Raw genomic sequence first — 16,007 nt, 5'->3', positions numbered from 1 at the left:
AGACGATGTGAAGGAGATCAGACAGACAGGGAGGGACGAGGTTGTGGATGGCCTTAAATGTTTACAGGAGGATTTTGAATTCAATTCTGAATTTGACAGGGAGCCAGTGGAGCTGCTGTAGGATGAGGTGATGTGATGAAATCAGGGGGTTTTGGATGCAAACAGCTGAATTCTGGACCACTTGAAGCTTATTTGTGAGAAAGACCAAAGAGGAGAGAGTTACAATAGTTAGTGCAATAGTTGATGCAATGCAAATGTCTTCATATGTTTGCTTACTCTTTCTAGAGGCATTAGGTTGTGTTTCTCATACTCATTTGCAGTGCCAGGTGCCAGCGGCAACCCCTGCTCAGAGACCTACCATGGACCCAAAGCTGAGTCTGAGTCTGAGGTCAAGGCCATTGTGGACTTTGTGAAGTCTCATGGCAATATTAAGGCCTTCATCTCCATCCATTCCTACTCCCAGATGCTCATGTACCCCTTCGGCTACACCACCACTCCTGCCAAGGATGATGCTGAGCTGGTATTTTAAAAAACATGCTCAGATTTATTTTTTCCTTCATTTAGAGTATTGGCAGCTGTTTATTGAAAGTACCTTGATGATCTCTTTCTGCAGCACAGTCTGGCTGAAAAGGCCATCACTGACCTGGCCTCCCTGTATGGTACTAGCTACACGTATGGCAGCCTCATTGACACTATCTGTAAGTTTTGCAACACTACTGACAATACAGACTATTTGACTTTATTCTGATGACGAGAGAATATTTTCTCATCTTCTCTCACTCTTACTTTCTTTTCTGTAATCGTGAAGGTTGCAGTTGTACTAAAATTATTCAAGTGAGTAACTACAGACTATGGATCTCATTTTAAACTTCAAAATTCCTAAACAAAAAGCAGCATGGTTGTTAAAAATTGGCACATTTGTCAACCCAGAGCAGTTAGTAGAGCCAAGATTTTTGTGAACCACTTAATTCATGCTTTTCCCAGTTGCGAAAATGCAACTTTTATTCTTTGGCGTGAACGCAATTTTCAGTTCTTGTTTTCGAAGTTTAGGCTAAATTTATGCCAACAGATAGACAAAAAAAGCACCGTGGAATAAGAATGCTCTGCTTATTTGTTTTCTGTCGTTGGGGAACGCAAGTTTGAGCTTCCTCAAACCTTCTCCATTGTACAGTGTTTTGACTGCTGCCCGAACACTCAGTTATATACTTATAATGTGAAAGTTTCATAAATACACACGTGGACAAAATTGTTGGTACCCCTCAGTTAAAGAAGGAAAAACCCACAATTCTCACTGAAATCACTTGAAACTCACAAAAGTAACAATAAATAAAAATTTATTGAAAATTAAATAATCAAAATCAGTCATCACTTTTGAATTGTTGATTAACATAATTATTTAAAAAAACAAACTAATGAAATAGGGCTGGACAAAAATGATGGTACCCATAACTTAATATTTTGTTGCACAACCTTTTGAGGCAATCACTGCAATTAAACGATTTCTGTATTTGTCAATGAGCGTTCTGCAGCTGTCAACAGGTATTTTGGCCCACTCCTCATGAGCAAACAGCTCCAGTTGTCTCAGGTTTGATGGGTGTCTTCTCCAAATGGCATGTTTCAGCTCCTTCCACATATGTTCAATGGGATTCAGATCTGGGCTCATAGAAGGCCACTTTAGAATAGTCCAACGCTTTTCTCTCAGCCATTCTTTGGTGTTTTTGGTTGTGTGTTTTGGATCGTTGTCCTGTTGGAAGACCCATGACTTGCGACTGAGACCAAGCTTTCTGACACTAGGCAGCACATTTCTCTCCAGAATGCCTTGATAGTCTTCAGATTTCATCGTACCTTGCACACTTTCAAGACACCCTGTGCCAGATGCAGCAAAGCAGCCCCAAAACATTACTGAGCCTCCTCCATGTTTCACCGTAGGGACAGTGTTCTTTTCTTCGTATGCTTGGTTTTTGAGTCTATGAACATAGAGTTGATGTGCCTTACCAAAAAGCTCCAGTTTGGTCTCATCTGTCCAAAGGACATTCTCCCAGAAGCTTTGTGGCTTGTCAACATGCATTTTTGCAAATTCCAGTCTCGCTTTTTTATGAGTTTTTTTCAGCAGTGGTGTCCTCCTTGGTCGTCTCCCATGAAGTCCACTGTGGCTCAAACAACAATGAATGGTGCGATCTGACACTGATGTACCTTGGCCTTGGAGTTCACCTTTAATTTCTTTGGAGGTTGCTCTGGGCTCTTTGGATACAATTCCAACGATCCGTCTCTTCAATTTGTCATCAATTTTCCTCTTGCGGCCACGTCCAGGGAGGTTGGCTACTGTCCCGTGGGTCTTGAACTTCTGAATAATATGAGCCACTGTTGTCACAGGAACTTCAAGCTGTTTAGAGATGGTCTTATAGCCTTTACCTTTAAGATGTTTGTCTATAATTTTTTTTCGGATGTCCTGGGACAATTCTCTCCTTCGCTTTCTGTTGTCCATGTTCAGTGTGGTACACACCTTTTCACCAAACAGCAGGGTGACTACTTGTCTCCCTTTAAATAGGCAGACTGACTGATTATGAGTTTGGAAACACCTGTGATGTCAATTAAATGACACACCTGAGTTAATCATGTCACTCTGGTCAAATAGTTTTCAATCTTTTATAGAGGTACCATCATTTTTGTCCAGGCCTGTTTCATTAGTTTGTTTTTTTTAATAATTATGTTAATCAACAATTCAAAAGTAATGGCTGTTTTTGATTATTTAATTTTCAATAAATTTTTATTTGTTGTTACTTTTGTGAGTTTCAAGTGATTTCAGTGAGAATTGTGGGTTTTTCCTTCTTTAACTGAGGGGTACCAACAATTTTGTCCATGTGTGTACCTGTTTTCATTGTAGATCAAGCCAGCGGTATCACCATTGACTGGACCTACAACCAGGGCATCAAATTCTCCTACACCTTCGAGCTGAGGGACACTGGTCGCTATGGCTTCATCCTGCCCGCCAATCAGATCGTCCCCACTGCCCAGGAGACCTGGCTGGCTCTGATGACCATCATGGATCACACCAACAAGAACCCATACTAATGTGTGTGTATGTGTGTGCGTGTGTGAGTGTGTGTGAAAGTGGAAGTCTCCGTTGAAGTCCCACTGGTGACAGATTTCAAATTTAAAGTGTGATCTTTATCTCTCAAACCATCTTCACCATCAGTGACTCTTCCAACATATTGGAAACCACAAACAAACGAATAAATAAGCACACTGAAAAGTGGCATTTCTGTGTGATGTAATTCAGAACATCTTTAATGCACAAGAAGTTGTTTTAGGCATTTTACACCTCTCACATCAGATCACAGCACTGTCTTAACGGTAATAAGCGGAAGCTGAAACAGTCTTTGGTATGAGAAAACTTTGGTGTCAATCAGTGAGTTTCCATCTCGAACTATGAATAGAATTTATAGCAACTTTTTACAATACTTTTATTTCACTCAGAAATAGCCTTTCATTCAACAGTAAAAATTGGTAAAGAAAAGGACACAGTAATGGAATACAGTCATGAGATTTCAGATGAACACTCTATGGGTGAGATGAACAACAGAGACTCACTAAAACGAAATTGCGTCTAGAAAACAGATGGCCAAAAGAAACATATTTATTCATCCTATTTACTGATAATGAAATTTCCCTGAATGATGTTTAAAGAAATAGGGTGACATTTTATCATGTATGTTCAGCCAGTTTCATGAGGAGAGTGAGATAGTAAGATTGGTGCCACTCTCGTATCTGTATAAATATGGCACCAGTGCTTAGTTTAGTGTAAAGACGGTAAGCATGGGACTGTTAGATTTAGCCTGGCTCTGTCCAAAGAGTAATAATGGAAAGTGACATTTACCAAAGCACTCCACTTGTGTACAACTTCATTCTTCATTCTTCTACAATGCAATATTTCACGAGGAAACAATATACTTATTGTCTATCAGAATCATGTGACAAGTCTCTAGGTTTGTCTGCTGTTTCTATGGAGAAAATTTGATACAAAGTAGTTCAGACTCTATCAGCTACAACAGTAACAGGCTGCTGATATAGCCAGGATTCACTATTGTCAATTTAATAATCTCAAATAAAATACTGTATGACTCTGAGGGAGTAAAACACGGCTTTTGCTTTAACGCTTTAACTACATTTGCAGCTAATATTTGGACATTCCTATATTAGTACTTTTGCTGAAGTAATGGATCTGAATACTTCTAAAATATGTGAACACCTCTTCCACCACTGTTCAAAGGCACTAAGAAGCATAAAGTATAAAAACTACCTGTTGAAGTATAGGGTTACCTACCCAACTCTGGCTGTTTCCTTGTATTTCAGCAACAGACATCCGAGTGGTGTCATTTTGTAATCTCAAAATTCTCTAAAGAAAAAACATTAATTCAACAAATATTTATTAGGCGCATGCAATGTGCAGAGGTTTCCTCCTTATCAAAGAGTGATCATATTTCTGTTCGTGCTAAAATGATTTTTTATCATTTAATTTTTTAACAAAATAAATACATTACTGTTTCTGTCATGAATTAGTTGTTCAAATCATTAATCAATCATTCTCTGCGTCCAGCTTGTCTCATTTTTCAATCTTCTATAATCCATCCATTGTCTGTACACTGCTTCATCCTCATTAGGGTCGTGGGGATGCTGGAGTTTATCCCAGCTGGTTTAGGGTGAGGCAGGGGACACCCTGGACAGATCACCAGTCTATCACAGGGCTACATATGGAGACAAACAATCACACTCATATTCACACCTACAAAAAATTTAGAATCACCAGTTAACTTCAACATGTTTTTAGACTGTAGGTTGAAGCTGGAGAAAGCCCATGCATGTTCAATGAGAACATGCAAACTCCATGCAGAAAGATCCCAGGACGGTATGGACACGAGGCAGGGATCTTCTAGCTGCAGGCGAAAGTGCTAACCACCAATCCACTGTGCAACCCAGTTTTATATAATGGTAAATGTAATATATTTAGCTTTTTGAACAAGCAATTTCAAGATGTTATGTAAAACATTTCTCAGTGTTTTGTAGAATTACTTAAAATGCTGCAAACAGTAATCAATATTGAGATACATCAGTAATGGTAAAGCAACACTAAACCTTACGGAGTCTATAAGCTGCTTCTGTGAGTCTTCTCCATATGTACACTACCAGTCAAAAGTTTGGACACACTTTCTCATTAAATGCTTTTTATTTATTTGTATTATTTTTTACATTGTAGATTAATACTGAAGATTTTTTTTTATTTACAACATAATTTCATATCTATTCTTTTACCATTTTGATGTCTTCAGTATTAAACTACGGTGTATAAAATAAATAAAAACCATTGAATGAGAAGCTGATAGTGCATGTAACACAACTGACTAAAGAAAAAGCAGATCTTGAACAACTTTGTGGTGCGTGTTGCAATTTTTGGTGTAATGAGAACATCAGCCACTGAAACACATATAAGAACCCAAAACAACATTGTAGTTCAGACAAGTGACCTGGCTCACGCAGGTGTAAAATCCTGTGTTCACCCCAGTAGTGTTCACACTGTTGACAATGATGAGGGGGCCGACAGCATTGGCAGCGCTGTTTCTGGCCGTTGTTGCAAAGGAGACGTTCGAGAGGTAAGTGGGCTTGCCAGAACTTCTCACTGCTGGGTAAGTCATGAGCGTATACGGTACCGTGCTAAAGTTTGGGGCTACCACAAAGAGAAAGGATCAGCTAATTTTACTGAGGCTCTTAGGAATGCCATGAATATTTATTTTCTAATTCTTACAAAGTGCAGTGAAGCACACTGCTCTACCTTCGACTTTAGAACAGCGACAGGTCTCCTAAGTACAATTCTGTACAACTTTTACTTCTGCAAAACTTTCCACAGTCATATATGTGTACATTATTGAGAAATACAACCATTCAATATGTAGTACATGTGTAGTGTTATGCTACTTTTCTGCTCTTTGGGCCTCTGGTATCTGAATGTATCCAGCCTGCCAATCTACTTGAGTCCAGCACAGGAAACATTGTGCGTCGTGCACAACAATGGACAAACTGCACTTAACAAAAACAAACCTTAATGCATCACCTCAATAACAAGAAAACATTCTTCTCTTTCTCTCATAATTCTACCTCCGTATAGGATGTTTCAAATTATTAATATCTGAAGTCAGGAATGTTCACTAGTGGTAAGACTTGTGCCATTTGGTGTACCAGTCCAGTGAAAGCTGAAGTTACTTGTGGCAAACTTCCTCCATCAGACCCTTAGAAATTTCATTCATTAGTTTTTTTTAAGATCATAATTCTAATTTATCTGGAGAATAATTATTTTCAATGTACAGCTACTCTTTTTATTTGGTTATAAAATCCTTCAGATATCCTTGCTTATTTGAATTATCTATTGTTACCAATTTAAAGTGTACAAATACTCTCAGTAGATAAAAGCCAAGGAAGAAATCAAACTGAAATCCCTTTTAAGTGCTTTGTTATGACAGTGGAGAGAAGTGAGCTAACAGCACTATGAGTTTTCTTACTGTGCAACTTCTACAGAAGCAGAACCAAGCAAAATTGAGAAATCTTTCTTCACTCATGAGCCAACTTCTCTCTGGTTATTTGAGTTGAGTAACAGGTTATAAAACATCATGGTTCTCTTTTCGCAGACATCAGGTTCTTCGAATCATTCCAAAGGATGACGTCCAGCTGTCTCTCATCAAGGAGCTGGAGGACATGATCCACTTTGAGGTCATTTATCCCCACTAACCAAATTCTCCAATAAATTATGCATTATACTGCTGCTCTTCTGAAAATAAGAAACCTGTTCTGTTTACTTTGTGCATGACATCTATGCATTCTGTCAGCTGGACTTCTGGAGAGAGTTGAGTGGTGTGAACACTCCTGTGGACGTCAGAGTTCCCTTTCACAGCCTGCAGTCTGTCAAGATTTACCTGGAGACACAGGGCATTGAGTACTCCGTCATGATTGAAGACCTGCAGGTACAGTATGCATCTTTTTAAACTAACTTTGATTGTGTATAACTCAAACATAAATGACATTACCGTCCTTCAGATGATGCTGGATGAGGAGCAGAAGGAGATGATGTCTGCTGCTCATGCCCCCAAACCCAGAAACACTGACAGCTTTGACTACGCTAATTACCACACCATCAGTGAGGTAGGTTCACGCCATTATCCAGTAAAATGATTATTATTGCTGACAACTCTAAATTAATAGTTTTGATGCAATCCTTGAGGTTAAAAAGTAAAAAGTAATGAGGATGTTCTTGTTGCATTGATATGTAGATGCTGATGATTAGCTTTAGTGTCTAATATTTACCTGCAGGACTGTTTTAAAGCTCTGCTATCTGGCCTCCCTAAGAACTAAATATCTGGACTGCAACTGCTTGACAGGTCAGCTGCAAACGCACTGATTAACCCCAGAAGGAGAGCACACATTACTTTAAAGTCTGCATTGGATGCTTGATTCTTCAAATGAATAGTCTTAGGTTTTACTTTTTCATCAAATTTGCTTTCATCCTGTGAAGCTTCTCAAACCCTTAGGTCTTCTCGTAGTGACCTTATATTCAAACCCAAAGTCAGAACAAAAAATTACATTGAAGCATCCTTTTGTTGTTACGGTGCACATTCTTGGAACAGCCACCCAGAAGACCTGAGGGCGGCAGAAAGTGGTGTGATTTTCAATAGCAAGATAAACACCTACTTGTCTTGTCTGATTTTTAATCAGTTTTTATATATTTGTACCCCTATGTAGATATTACATTAAATGTCAGGCATTTCCAGCTAGAAAAATCATTTACCACAATAACAATGTATACACTGTGTTTCTGATTAATTTAATGTTATCTTTGTTTAAAAACTGCTTTTCTTTCAAAAATAAGAACATTTCTAACATTTCTGACCCCAAATCTTTGAATGGTAGTGTATGTCTGAACATGTTACATCTGTTTGTCTGTGCTTCTCACTTTTCTCTTATTGTCTCAAGTTTTGACTTATCTTGTCTCGAGAATTTCATCATTGCACATTTATGAGATTTATTCACAATTGGTTATACTCTTTATATATAAAGTGCTGTACAAATAAAACCTTACTGACTGATTGATGAAAAATTTTGTCATGCAACAAATGCTTGAGCATTAAGAGCAGAATTCTGTCTTTGACTCAGATCTACAGTTTCCAGGACATGCTGGTGGCTGAGAATCCCAACTTGGTCAGCAAAACTGTGATTGGTCAGAGCTTCGAGGGCCGTCCCCTGAATGTGCTCAAGGTAAAACAAACAAAACAAAACAAAACTAAAACCCTTAAGTCTAACCCTACAAGAAAAGCAGGTTGGTTCTGGAAAATGAGGACTCTAGTTGCTCAATGAACTGAAAATGATGACATCTGCTCTTATGGAAGTACTAAATGGCAGTACTGTAAATGTCCCAAATTAATGTTTTACGAAGCAAAACAGTCTGAAACGATTTGTCACTGATCCCGGTTCCTTTCCTTTGCTTTATTGTAGTTCAGCACTGGTGGAACCAACCGTCCCGCCATCTGGATTGATACTGGAATCCACTCCAGAGAGTGGGTCACTCAGGCCAGCGGCACCTGGTTTGCCAAGAAGGTCCTTTAATAATGAAATGTTAGATTTTCCTTCTCTGTGTCTGCAGTTTCTCAACACTAAGCAGCATTTCTGTCTTTAGATTGTGACTGATCATAGACGTGACCCTTCTCTCACTGCCATCCTGGACAATATGGACATCTTCCTGGAGACTGTGACCAACCCTGATGGATACAGTTACACCCACTCCACTGTTAGTTTGTCACAGGCCGCCATTTTTTGTGCTGTTTCAATGAAAAATACTTTTTTCTTATTAAAACAACTGTATTAAGCCAGCAATGGACAAATTAAGCATTGCATAAAGTAATAATCCTTTCTGAAGTATTCTGATAATTCCAGAACCGTCTGTGGCGTAAGACCAGGAAGCCCAACCCAGGCTCCAGATGTGTGGGAGTCGATCCCAACAGGAACTGGGATGCAGGTTTTGGAGGTAGACCTTTCTGTTTGCCCAGGAAAGTTAGCAATACATCAACAAGGCCAAACATATCTAAATTAAGAAAGCATAAGTTTTTGTTTTGAGGTGTTGTTTTAGTTCTCAGGGCTTTTAAAATTTTGCCATTGGTGACAAAGAATTTGAATGTACATTTATTGATATTATTGTGTTCCAAAATATTTAATTAGCATATTTTCTGTATAATCTTGATTTAAAGTTGCTATATGTAGATTTTTAGAGCCATGCATCATCCTCAGTGTCACTCCTTAAACAACCACAAGATGGCCCCAAATCTGCAAAATGTTAATTCTTACATCCAGCGACTTTATATTTGATTTCTTTATTTTCTTTTGTTTTGTACAAGACTTTAGCATAAGTAGACATTGATTATATTGACTATAACGTTAACACATACAGTACCAATCAAGTATCTGGACACAGCTTGAAGGAGCATTCAGAGATTTTCAGTGTTTTAACCATTTTCCACATTACAGAACAAAACTCTATGGCAATCATAATTAAGAAATAACACATATGATATTAGTAATCAAAAAATCTAAACAAACCATGCAAAGTAGACGTTTGCCTTGATGACACTTTTGCATGTGTTGGTACTATCTTAACCAGATGAGCTTTGACTAAAGAGGAATTTTATTGTCATCATACAAAGACCATAGATTTTTGTTTTCAAATGCTTTAAAAGATTTATTTAAAATTCAAGACATGTGCTGCGTCAGATGACCTGGCCTCTACACTTATTGACTTAAATCCAACTGAAATGATATGAGATACATTTGAATGTAGACAAAGAATTGAAAAAGCAGTCAGCAAGTGGTCAGCATATGGGGAACTCCTTAAAGACTGCTAGAAAAACATGGCAGGTGACACTGACATTGAAACATTGTGAAGTGTGTGTAAAGCAGATACATAAATTCATTCCATGTGTTATTTCATAGTTTCAATGTCTTCAATTTTGTTCTACTTTGAAGGAATCAAACAAACAAAATAAAATCATTAAATAAGAAGATGTATCCAAACTTTTTACTGGTGCTGTCCTGGGGTAGCTGTGTCATACCATGGTTGCAGGCCATGATTGCATCTTTGTACTTTACACAGCACCTAGAACTATTTGTACTATTGACAAGTCACCTTGGCATGTCATAGTGCCTTTGCAATGCCCTGTGATTAACTGATCCAATACTGAAGTTTTTATTGACATTTCCTTTCCTTTCTCATACGTTGTTTTCATCACATGTAGGACCTGGTGCGAGCAATGACCCCTGTTCACAGATCTACCGTGGACCCAGAGCTGAGTCTGAGTCTGAAGTCAAGTCCATTGTGGACTTTGTGAAGTCTCATGGCAACATCAAGGCCTTCATCTCCATCCATTCATACTCTCAGCTGCTACTCTACCCCTACGGCTACACCAGGACTCCTGTCAGGGACAGACCTGAGCTGGTATATCAAACAAATTAGTCCGATTTGATTTTTTTTTTTTTAACTTTATAGTTCATAAATAACTTAACATGAGCACCATGATAGTTGAAAGATTTCTTCTCTACAGGTACAAGTATCATGATGATCTCTTTCTACAGGACAGATTGGCTAGAAAGGCCACCACTGACCTGGCCTCACTGTATGGTACTCGCTACACATTTGGCAGCATCATAAACACCATCTGTAAGTTCCAGCAGCACTGCTGACAGCAAAGACTGTTTGACTCTATTCCACTCAGTGGTGACGATGAGAAAATATATTTTTCAGTCTGACTTTCATTTCTATATGAAAATTTTAATAGTGCCTGTTTAATTTGTAGACCAAGCTAGCGGTGGCTCAATTGACTGGGCCTACAACCAGGGAATCAAATTCTCCTACACATTTGAGCTGAGGGACACCGGACGCTTCGGCTTCATGCTGCCTGCCAATCAGATCATCCCCACTGCCCAGGAGACCTGGCTGGCTCTGATGACCATCATGGATTACACCCTCAAGAACCCATACTAATGTGTGTGTATGTGAAAGTGGAAATCCCTGTTGAAAAATTTCAGTTTTGAAAAGTGTCATCTTTATCTCTCAAACTATCTTCACCATCAGTGACTCTTCCAACATATTGGAAACCACAAACAAATAAATAAGCATGCTGAAAAAAGTCATATACTACTGTTTGTGGATGTGTGTGTGTGTGTGTGTGTGTGCGTGTGTGTGTGTGCGTGTGTGTGTTCATCATCATCAAAAAATGCATGATTTGTGGGTCCTGCGCAAGCAACAGAGATACCAGCTGTTGGCTCGCTACTGCAGAATCTCAGAGTCAGTGATTGATGAGGGTGTTAAACCTACGGCACATGGGTCACACAGGAGAGCTATTGCATCCATGGATTTGTTGGCACTGCATAAACATCGCAGATATGAACTGCTTGCCAGCCACCGAAAACTCACAGGCTCACTGGACGAGGAAGACGATGTTTCCAAGGCAAAACCTACCATTGGAATAACTCAGAGCAGCAACCCAGGTAGCTGCACCTCCGGAGACCAAGACATGAGCGGAACCAACAGAAGAGCCATCGACAATGGTTCGACTGAAAGTAAAAAACAATACCGCGCCGTTCCGTTTAACAGAAGAATGGCTGACCAACTGTCACATCTCAGCCATGGTAGAAACTCTGACTCGGCACCCAACAGAAATTCCTCTGATAGGAAGGCAAATCACAGACATGAACAGCGCGCCCAGTTTCAAAGAAGGCAGCGCCCTCCTGCTGTGGGCCTCAAGGGGTGAGCATTGCAAGACAACAACCCCATGCCAGCCGCAACACTAAGAATCAAGTTGCACGCAGGCAATGGAACATTGGTCGTGCATGGGCTTGGCAGAGGTATCCCAGCTACCAAAGGTTGACCAATCCAAGGCCCACTTGGTACAACAGACCAGCGTACCAAGCTGATTATCATCACAGGCCCTTTTACAGAAACACTTCTTGTGCAGGCTTTGCACAGAGACAGCACAGTGGCAAATTCTGTCACTGCAAAGGCCAAGTAAAAAGGGACAACCAGCAACGGTTCACACCACAGCAGAACCGCAGGGGCAAGTTCAACAATGTACACTAGAGACACCCACCGAACCATTTAAGTTCCAGTGGAAATTTGCTCCAGCCAAGAGACAACAGAGTCAGCAGCAACCCAGGTAGTAGTAGTGGCCCCCAGACTGGCCACCAGCTGACCACAAATGTCCAGCTATCAAGTCCTAAGGTTCCTGATGCAATGAGCACACTGACGGCGGCATTCTCCAACATCACCCTTTAATTTGTTTAAATATTTTTAGTGTCAACACCACCACCGAAACAAATAATTCAAATAACCCAGAAGATGGACAAAATGTCGAAGGCCATGTTCAAGAACCTTAAAAAATGTTTGGCTCTGCAGAAAAGCTGCTGGAGGCAGCGATGAATGTACAATATCCATCTTTTGATGAAGCTGTGGTGTTGGCTTTGAACATCCTTTCCTTTCCCTACTACTCTTTCTTTCTATTCTTTCTATTCATTCTATTCCTCCTTTCCTTTCCTTTCCTCTCCTGTCTTGTGTCCTGTCTTGTGTCCTGTCCTGCGTCATGTCCTGCGTCCTGTGTGTTCTGTGTTCCCCTCTAAGGAATCGCCACCTTATCGCGGTGGAGGGGTTTGAGTGTCCCTGTGATCCTGGGAGCTATGTTGTCCGGGGCAATAGCCACTGGTAGGGTCTCCCAAGGCAAATTGGTTCTAGGTGAGGGACCAGACAAAGAGCGATTCTGAAAACCCTGATGAAATTTAACAGTTTTTTTTAATTACATTTTAATCGAATACAGTGTTTTCAGTATTTTTTTAAATAGCTGTAAGACTTAGCTAATAATTTTTTATCATGGAGCAATATATAGTGTCACCACAAGGCTTCAGCTCCCAACCTGTTGCATTTCTAGAAATATTAACCTCTCGATTTTAAGATATCAAAGAATAAAAATGAAGAATAAATCTTCAGAAAAATAAAAAATACAAATGGTCTGAATACACCTTCTTTTTAACATGTTTTTTTAAAAAAATTCTACTTCAAAAATAAAACACTTTCTATTTGTATTGTCCAAAAAACAGAAATTATAGAAGATAAGTCATGTTAATATTCTAACATATTCAAACAACCATACAAATAAAACAGCACAAGTGAAATACTGAAGTGAAACCTCAGTTTTTATTATTTATTTGACCTTCCACTTTTCTTTGTATAACCCAGACAAGGCTTCGAAATTATTTTTTACCACGTCGTCGGTCGCTTTTCATCTACCTAAAATATTCATATACAACCCGGTCTCACAAGGATTCGTGAAACTGTCACGTATTTTATAAATGTTAATTATAAAATTGTTTCATTACTTGATGACTTTAACCTGTCTTTAGTGTGTTAATGTGTTTTTTGTGTGTTTTAATGTGCTTATAGTGTGTGCTAATATGTTTATAGTGTGTGTTAATGTGTTTTAATGTGTTTATTATTATAATTCATCATTTGTTTGAAGGAGAACGGATGAACAGCGGCCATCTTTGCTTTCTTCTTGTGCTTCTCTTGTTGCATCGGCTGTTGTTCTAGAAGAAGCTCTGCAGCTCCTCAGTTTACAGGAGAATCAGCTATATTTTTGCACAGTTTTATTTTTATTTCATATGGAGAATGCTCACATTTATGTGTTAAAAACAACAGTGGCATCAACGTCTAACTAATAGAAATCCTAAGATTAAATGAAAATTTAGTTGTTAGGATCAGAACTTTTCAATTCAAATCAGTTTTATTTACATCTCATAGCTTCACAAAGACAGAAAGGACAAAGAGTGAGAAAATATCACAAGTGGAGCGATAAAAGTACGGAAAAAGAAAGTAAAAGTAGAAGAAAGTAAAAGTAAAAGAAAGTAAAAGAAAAGAGAAAGTAAAGAAAAAAGAAAGTAAAACCCAAAGAAGCTGTTAAAGTATTTGTTTTATAACGCTCTTACTCACTGTATTCAGAGAGGCTTTTATTTTAAAGTCACACTATACAGGAAATGATGTAGGTTCACTGACGAAAACTTGTTCCTGGCGCGTAGAGCCAATGTTGTTGTTCACAGTCCTGCCACGGAGTTACTTTGCTCTCCAAAATAAATATGTCCAGAGAAGAGACTAAAGAGCACCTGCGAGAGTCCTGGTTATTCTACGCCCCTCAACAGGTTATGGGCCCAGGCACCCAGCAAGGTACCCACACTCGGCAAGGTATCCAGACACCACGGCACCGAGTCAGACAGGCAAAGTTGAACCGACGGACCGAGGCTGCTGCAGAAGGTGTGCAAGGACGGATTTGAGCCGAATAAAATAACCAGACGCAGAGGTAAAGCAAACGTGAAGCATTACACGGAGCTTGGCATGGACTTTGAGCAAGTTATGTGACAGCATATTTGAAGAAAGAAGCGCGATGTATTACGCAGGCTACTAAGCTAATCAAGCAAAGCTAAAATGGAGTTTGGGCGCCAGAGAAAATAAAAATGGCGGCTCGTGCTGCAGGAACTCTGTCCCCGCAACTGTTCTTTGATGGATCAGAGGAGAAGTATGACCTTTGGGAAACAAGGTTTTTGGGACATTTACACATATTAAACCTGAAAGAGACTATTTTGAATGCACCAGCTGGTGAAGAACAAATAGTAGCAGACAGGAAAAAGAACCCAGATTGCTATGCTGAGCTAATAAGGCTAATCGATGATAAGAGCTTGTCATTGATCAGACATGAGGCTCAATACGACGGCAGAAAGGCATTGAAAATATTGAGAGAGCATTACTCAGGGAAAAGTAAACCTCGTATCATAAACCTGTACACGTCTCTGACAAAGCTTAGAAAAGCAAACAACGAGTCAACTACGGACTACATCATAAGAGCAGAAAACGTGATTATAGCTCTTCGTGATGCCGGTGAAACGCTCAGTGATGGTTTGATCATAGCCATGCTTCTTGGTGGTCTACCAGATGCCTACAAACCACTAGCAGTACATGTAACACAAAATGAGGATAATGTTACATTTGCTGACTTTAAAAGAAGATTGAGAATTTATGAAGAATCTGAGAAAATGAGCACACGTGAGACCACTGATAATGTGATGAAAACTGATGCAAAGCAGGAGAGAGGTGTTCACAGAAAGTACACCAGCAACCCTGGGAAAAATGATGATACTAACATTACATGTTTTAAATGCGGATTAAAAGGACATAGAGCAAGAAAATGTCTCCGAAAAGTGTGGTGCAACAACTGTAAGAGCAACACACATCATGAATCCCTGTGCAAGAAGAAAGATAAACAGGACAATGCAAGGAAAGTCACAGATGAAGATGCAAATGACTTCCTTTTCAAAGCCGCACAAACAAAAGGAAATGGTCCAACCCCCAAAGTGAAAATGAAGGGCATTATGGTTGATGCTGGAGCGACATCCCACATCGTAAATGACATAAAGATGTTTACGAGCTTTGATGACACTTTCCAACCAGAGACTCATTCAGTGGAGCTTGCTGATGGGACGCGTTGCAGTGGAATGGCACAAGGCAGAGGAACAGTGATGATACGCCTACTGGACAGCGACGGACGTGAACAGAGAGCACAACTGAGGGAGGCTTTGTACATGCCATCTTATCCCCACGACATCTTTTCAGTGTCAAGAGCTACTGGTGGAGGAGCAACAGTAACCTTCAAGCGAGGAGACAGTCACATAGTCACCAAAGATGGTAAAAGATTCGACATTCATGAATATGAAAAGCTGTATTACCTACCTACTGTTGATTATGCTGACCAGTGTAAAGTGTACCATGATGTACAAACCTGGCATGAGATTCTTGGGCATTGTAATTTTGATGAAGTGATCAAACTACAAAGTGTGGTAAAAGGTATGAACTTTAAGGGAAATGCAGTGAAGCCAGATGAAAT

At 39.5% G+C, this 16,007-nt stretch overlaps 2 protein-coding genes across 3 annotated transcripts in view; both read left to right on the top strand.

Moving 5' to 3' along the window:
* The window catches only part of cpa5 (carboxypeptidase A5), an 84,599-nt gene extending 81,342 nt beyond the window's left edge, over positions 1-3,257 (top strand). For both annotated transcript variants that reach the window (XM_051952644.1, XM_051952647.1), the window contains exons 9-11: positions 321-520; positions 614-698; positions 2,885-3,257. In XM_051952644.1, coding sequence (XP_051808604.1) covers positions 321-520; positions 614-698; positions 2,885-3,072 — 473 coding nt within the window. In that variant the 3' untranslated portion in view covers positions 3,073-3,257. The remainder of the gene's footprint in view (positions 1-320; positions 521-613; positions 699-2,884) is intronic.
* A 2,246-nt stretch (positions 3,258-5,503) lies between these two features.
* On the top strand, positions 5,504-11,220 carry LOC110965494 (carboxypeptidase A1-like). The gene is made up of 11 exons (XM_022214572.2): positions 5,504-5,648; positions 6,678-6,759; positions 6,876-7,010; positions 7,084-7,188; positions 8,197-8,298; positions 8,536-8,637; positions 8,717-8,827; positions 8,974-9,064; positions 10,326-10,525; positions 10,663-10,747; positions 10,884-11,220. The coding sequence occupies exons 1-11, from the start codon at positions 5,581-5,583 to the stop codon at positions 11,069-11,071; spliced, it is 1,269 nt and encodes a 422-aa protein (XP_022070264.1). The 5' UTR covers positions 5,504-5,580; the 3' UTR covers positions 11,072-11,220.
* Positions 11,221-16,007: the final 4,787 nt, after the last annotated feature.

The sequence above is a fragment of the Acanthochromis polyacanthus genome, chromosome 8 (assembly GCF_021347895.1).
Source record: "Acanthochromis polyacanthus isolate Apoly-LR-REF ecotype Palm Island chromosome 8, KAUST_Apoly_ChrSc, whole genome shotgun sequence".
NCBI lineage: Eukaryota > Metazoa > Chordata > Actinopteri > Pomacentridae > Acanthochromis > Acanthochromis polyacanthus.
This window is presented reverse-complemented; position numbering and strand designations above follow the sequence as displayed.